This window comes from Macadamia integrifolia, chromosome 12 (assembly GCF_013358625.1).
Source record: "Macadamia integrifolia cultivar HAES 741 chromosome 12, SCU_Mint_v3, whole genome shotgun sequence".
Taxonomy (NCBI): Eukaryota; Viridiplantae; Streptophyta; class Magnoliopsida; order Proteales; family Proteaceae; genus Macadamia; species Macadamia integrifolia.
In genome coordinates, this window is record NC_056568.1 from 31,317,856 (window position 1) to 31,323,242 (window position 5,387).

The 5,387-nt window shown below is 39.7% G+C and overlaps 1 protein-coding gene across 2 annotated transcripts in view; it reads left to right on the forward strand.

Moving 5' to 3' along the window:
• LOC122057786 (calmodulin-binding transcription activator 3-like) overlaps positions 1 to 5,387 on the forward strand; it is a 13,703-nt gene that overhangs the window by 6,165 nt on the left and 2,151 nt on the right. Inside the window, exons 6-10 of one of the 2 annotated variants that reach the window (XM_042620049.1) lie at positions 269 to 539; positions 868 to 1,166; positions 1,507 to 1,995; positions 2,149 to 2,849; positions 3,137 to 3,716. In XM_042620049.1, coding sequence (XP_042475983.1) covers positions 269 to 539; positions 868 to 1,166; positions 1,507 to 1,995; positions 2,149 to 2,849; positions 3,137 to 3,716 — 2,340 coding nt within the window. Of the gene's footprint in view, positions 1 to 268; positions 540 to 867; positions 1,167 to 1,500; positions 1,996 to 2,148; positions 2,850 to 3,136; positions 3,717 to 5,387 lie in introns of both variants that reach the window. The other variant, XM_042620048.1, reaches the window with a different exon arrangement.

Consider the following 5,387-nt stretch of genomic DNA (forward strand, 5'->3'; position numbering starts at 1 on the left):
CATCTTTGGAGTCAAACAGTCAAAACTTGTGGAAACCATGTATTTTATGTAAAGGGTTTGTATGAAATAATACTGAAACCCAAAATGTGACCAAAACTTGATAAGACCCAGGAATCGACCCTGGTTTTGTTTCGACCTTTATTGAAATAAAAAAATTCGAGCATTCTGAATATTTCCTCTTATACGTTTGATATGATGTTGTGTGGTATTTATTTATTTATATTTTGTATACTGTGGTATTGAGTATTGTAGATTGGACTATCTGCAGGGGAATAGATCTGGCATCCCCCGTTCGTTAAACGCAAATTCAGCCCCACAGACTGGTTCAGCACCTTCCTCAGTACAGGCCAATTCTTGTGCCCTTACAGTTCAGGCGTCATATGCTTCAAGCCCAAACACAACTGATTGGAATGGACAGACACCGTTGTCGGAATTTGAGGATTTTGATTCTGGGGATGATCTGGGAACCTCTTCTCTTGCCGAAGCTATCTCCTGTTCTGGACCTCAGAATGTTTCTTTACAGACAAATGGTACCACAGGTAAAACTATGCTGTGACAAACACTCTCTCTCTCAAATGCGTGTGCGTACATAGTCCCTCACTTGGAAATTCCGAATCTGGCACCTAGTTTTTTTTTTTTTTTTAAATTGGGGGGGGGGATGGGGTCGGTCTGGGGTCATCAACAATCAAACAAATTATACTCTACTTATAGATGCTAGTGTAGTGGATGTTGTTTTTGCTTTTGTGATTGCTGTTTAACTGATAAGACATAATTGATCTTTTTCAATTTGCGTGGTGCTTGATCTTTGCTGAGTTTTTTTTTTTCGTTAATTTTAAAATATGTGACCTGGTAGCTGTGTTTTTCCAGGGTTGCCTGAACTACCAAAGAATTATCTTGCCGCTGGTTTGTCTAGAGCTAGTTTTGGTCATCAAGGTAGCTCTTCCATGTGGACTGGCCTTCAGAGCTCAGACAGAAACACTAGTAGCATGCAGGAGCATGGTGTCTACTTTGAGCAGCTCAATGGTGCTGACATAATAACTAGAAAATTGACGGATGCTAAGTTGGATACATCTAGCTTGATCAAAGATAACCTAGCTGGTGATTATTGTGCATTCCCTGATAGAAATTTCCCGACATTAATCAGGGAAGGTCATACAACAGCTCAGGTTTGTGGTCTGTGTTGAACACTTTATTCACATTAAAGACTTCCGCACTTTCGTGGTTTAGTTTATAGTTTATGGGATTCTTTGGGTGGTGAATTGATTGGTCGTCCAGTGTAACAAGATATTCTGAGTTCATGAAAACTAAAGCTATTAGATAGGGGTCTCTTGTTAGTTCTTGCATCTTGCATCATATCTGTTTAATACGTCTGCCTATGTGTCTATACTTGCTTGGATGGTTGTTGATTTTTACTCATCACATGTGCTTTTACATTGTATATTATTTAAGTGTTCTGCTATGCTCATTAATGAGCAAGATTTTGAAGATCTGGTTCGTCAGTTGCAGGGACATCAGAAAAATGTGAATGCTGGGTATGTGGGTTATCTTCCATCTGACAAGGGTGCTCTAGCTGATGCAAATAATGTATTACGAGTCCCACATAAGCAGGATTTGCATTTAGTGCATCCCCGGTTCCAGAATAACCTTGGGTCTTGTATGACTGTTGCAGCTGATGAACAATCCTTAGGATTTGAGAATAATGCCCCAATTGGTGGTTCTTGTGATGATGAGTCTGAAGGGTTGAAGAAACTTGACAGTTTTGGGAGATGGATGGATAAAGAAATTGGTGTGGATTGTGATGACTCTTTGATGGCTTCAGACTCCGGTAACTATTGGAAATCTCTTGATACTCAGAATGATTACAAGGAAGTTTCCAGTCTATCATGCCACATGCAATTGAATATCGATTCTCTGGGCCCATCCCTTTCTCAAGAGCAGCTGTTTACCATTTGTGATTTTTCTCCAGATTGGGCTTATTCAGTTGTTAAAACAAAGGTATGCAGCTTTCAGTATCCTTTTTTCCCTCGTCCTTGGTCCTTGGAATCAGTACACATTCACACACATGTTCATTGTATAGATGAATATTGAGAAGCAAGAATGAGAATCTTGTCAATTTTATCTACATGAAGCTGATGTCTTGCTTTTCAGGTTCTGGTCACAGGTAAATTTATGGGAGATGTTAAGCCTCCTGGTAGCACAAAATGGTGCTGTATGTTTGGTGAAGTTGAAGTTTCAGCTGAAGTCTTGACAAATAATGTTCTTCGATGTCAAACTCCTTCACATGCTCCCGGACGTGTTCCATTTTATGTCACCTGCAGTAATAGGTTGGCCTGCAGTGAGGTACGGGAGTTTGAATTTCATGAAACTCCACCTGGAGTTCCATTCTCTCTAGCTGTTAAAAGTGTACCACATGATGAAATGCATTTTCAAATACGCTTTGCAAAAATGTTACATCTAGGGTCGGATAGGAAATGGTTGGATTGCTCCCTAGAAAAATGTGAGAATTGCAGCCTAAAGAATGATATATTTTCAGTGAGAACTGAAGATGAAAAAGAGTGGGGTCAGATTCTTAAGGCTTCCTTAGCCTTTGAAGGAACTCATGAAAATCCTCGAGAAGCATTGATTCAGAAGTTGCTGAAGGACAGATTATATGAGTGGCTAGCATGTAAAGTTCATGAAGGGGGGAAAGGATCAAATGCATTGGATGGTGAAGGACAAGGTATAATTCACCTGGCAGCTGCTCTTGGTTATGACTGGGCCATTTGTCCAATAGTTGCTGCTGGCATCAATATTAATTTCAGAGATGCATGTGGAAGAACAGGGCTTCACTGGGCAGCTTATTTTGGGAGGTCAGATTGGAATTTTCTAGTTTTACAAATCCAAATTACAGTCATAACATAAGCTGTTGAATTCAACTGAGATATATAATGTTATTCTTGGTAAAGGATAAATGATATTATTTCACTCTCTTATTGTTGAATTTATGGGTTTTGGATCCGGTTTATGTGGCCTTGCTTTGGTTCAGGTCTTATCAGTATAATATGAATATATATCAACTGCTTTCTCATATGTTAGCCAGTTATTGAAAAATTTCCATTATTCTATCTCCATGATTCATTGAGTCTTGTTTCTTCAGAGAAGAAACAGTTGTTGCACTTGTTAGATTGGGTGCAGCACCTGGTGCATTGGAGGACCCAACACCAAAATTTCCAGGGGGACGAACAGCTGCTGATTTAGCATCAATTAGAGGACATAAAGGGATTGCTGGATATCTGGCTGAAGCAGATTTGACTAGTCACCTCTCCTCAATGACCATCAAGGAAAACGTAATGGACAGTGTTGCGGCAACTCTTGCAGCAGATAAGGCTATTGAGACCGCAGAGGATCAAAGTGCTGTTCCTCCAGATGGAGGCATGGAGGAGCAGCTTTCCTTGAAAGGGTCTCTGGCTGCTGTCAGAAAATCTGCTCGAGCAGCTGCTTTAATACAAGCTGCTTTTCGTGCTCGTTCATTCCAACAGAGGCAATCAAATAAGAACGATGAAAATTTTGAAGTTTCAACAGATTTAGTTGCTCTTGCCTCTTTGAACAAGGCCCCTAAGATGGGTCATTTCAGTGATTACTTGCATTCTGCAGCAGTAAAAATCCAACAAAAGTATCGTGGCTGGAAGGGAAGAAAAGAATTTTTGAAGATCCGCCATCGGATTGTTAAAATTCAGGTACACATTACACAATTTTATTTTTCCTTAGTGTGGAATGCATTTAACTCAAAAGCCTGCAGATGGAAAATTGAGTTGTGTTCAATTTTCTTTAAATCTGGCAATGCATTATATTGGAGTAAAATAGAAATACATCGACTATAACCAAGCCCATCTTGACTTTATTAATTAACTGCCATATTGAATTTCTCCATGGTGTCCCAGTGCAAAAAATTCTGTGGTAGTCTAAGATCCAGAGCAAAATGAACTGCTTTTGCCATTGAAGTCCGTTATATCTAGTAGCAGATGTTTATTTTGATGATATCAAAGTCAGATCTTCTTTAGGTTTTAATTAATATTTTGTTAGATACCATTACCATGTCAGAAAGGAACAAATCAGAGATTGAAAATGAGAACTTGACTTAACAAAGCCTCATACAACAAAAATTAAAATGAGAGGGGGAAAAACGGTTTGAAGGTTTAGAAATGAATCTATTAGTGCTGATGTCCATATTGGAATAATTGTGTGCTTTACGTATCAATGTTTAGCTTACCATCATCAGCATGCTACGATGTTGATATTGCTACTCGGTGGTAAATGGGTATTTCTAGATTTTTTGCTACTGGCTATGGTTGCTCTTCCCTTTTTTCCAACATATACGAGTCTTGTAAATATGAGAAAATTTGAAAAAATATATAAAATTTCCATTGTTTTTCCACCATTAACATGATTTAAAAACTCAGTGAGTTAACTCTGCTCCTTGGGATCGAATTCTTGACACAGTCATTTGAGCAAATGGATTGGAAAAATCTGTTAATTCACTTGGACAATCACCATTATATTAGAAGTTACTTTTTTTTGTCTATCCTCAACATATTTCAAACATTTGGTGGCTTAACTCAGGGATTTGTTGCTGACCCAGCTTTTATCAGATTCTTGGCACTGTGAATCGAAATTGGTTGGAAAACCAGATGAGTCAGTTGGAAGTTGCACAATGTGGCCCAAAAAAGGGGCCTCCTTTGGGTGGCAACTGCAACTTCAAGTGTCTCTGTTTAGTTGCCAAAAATGAGACCTCGACCACCAGCAGACTCTGCAACTGGAGATACTTCCCTCTTTATTTTCCAAAATCACTCCAAAATCACTCCATCCTTCTGGCGATCTCTGCAGCTTGAAGTACTTCTTATGCTTTGTCATTAACGTAGGGCAGGTTCACCCTAGGTAAACAAACCCCAATAACAACTACTCTCAACCAAGTATAAGTCTGATCCCAGATCAGAGAAGTCAAACAGCTCAAATAAAACCCAGAAATAGGGCTGAAATATGAACTCAGAAATTAGGGGAATTAAGGGTCTTACACCTGAGCAAGTAGGTCCTGAAATAGAGTAGCAAAACTGAGACAGATCTGGCCGAAACCCTGAGAAAGCCTGCGGCTCCCTCATGATTGGTCAACAGAGGCTGAAACTCTGGTCAGAGGGGCTCCTTGGGGTTGTCTTCAAACCTCCAAAGGGTGCTCAAAGATGGCTGCCGGAATGGGAGAAAAGGGGCCTGTCTGGTCCGAAACACTGATAGATCAAAATCAATGTGGGGTTTTGGGGTTGTCCTCCAAGCTGCTCCTCTAAGGCTCTTCTGATCTTCGAGGGGGAGTATTTCAATGCTCAAATCTCTCTCTCTCATAGCAAACAAACAACAGA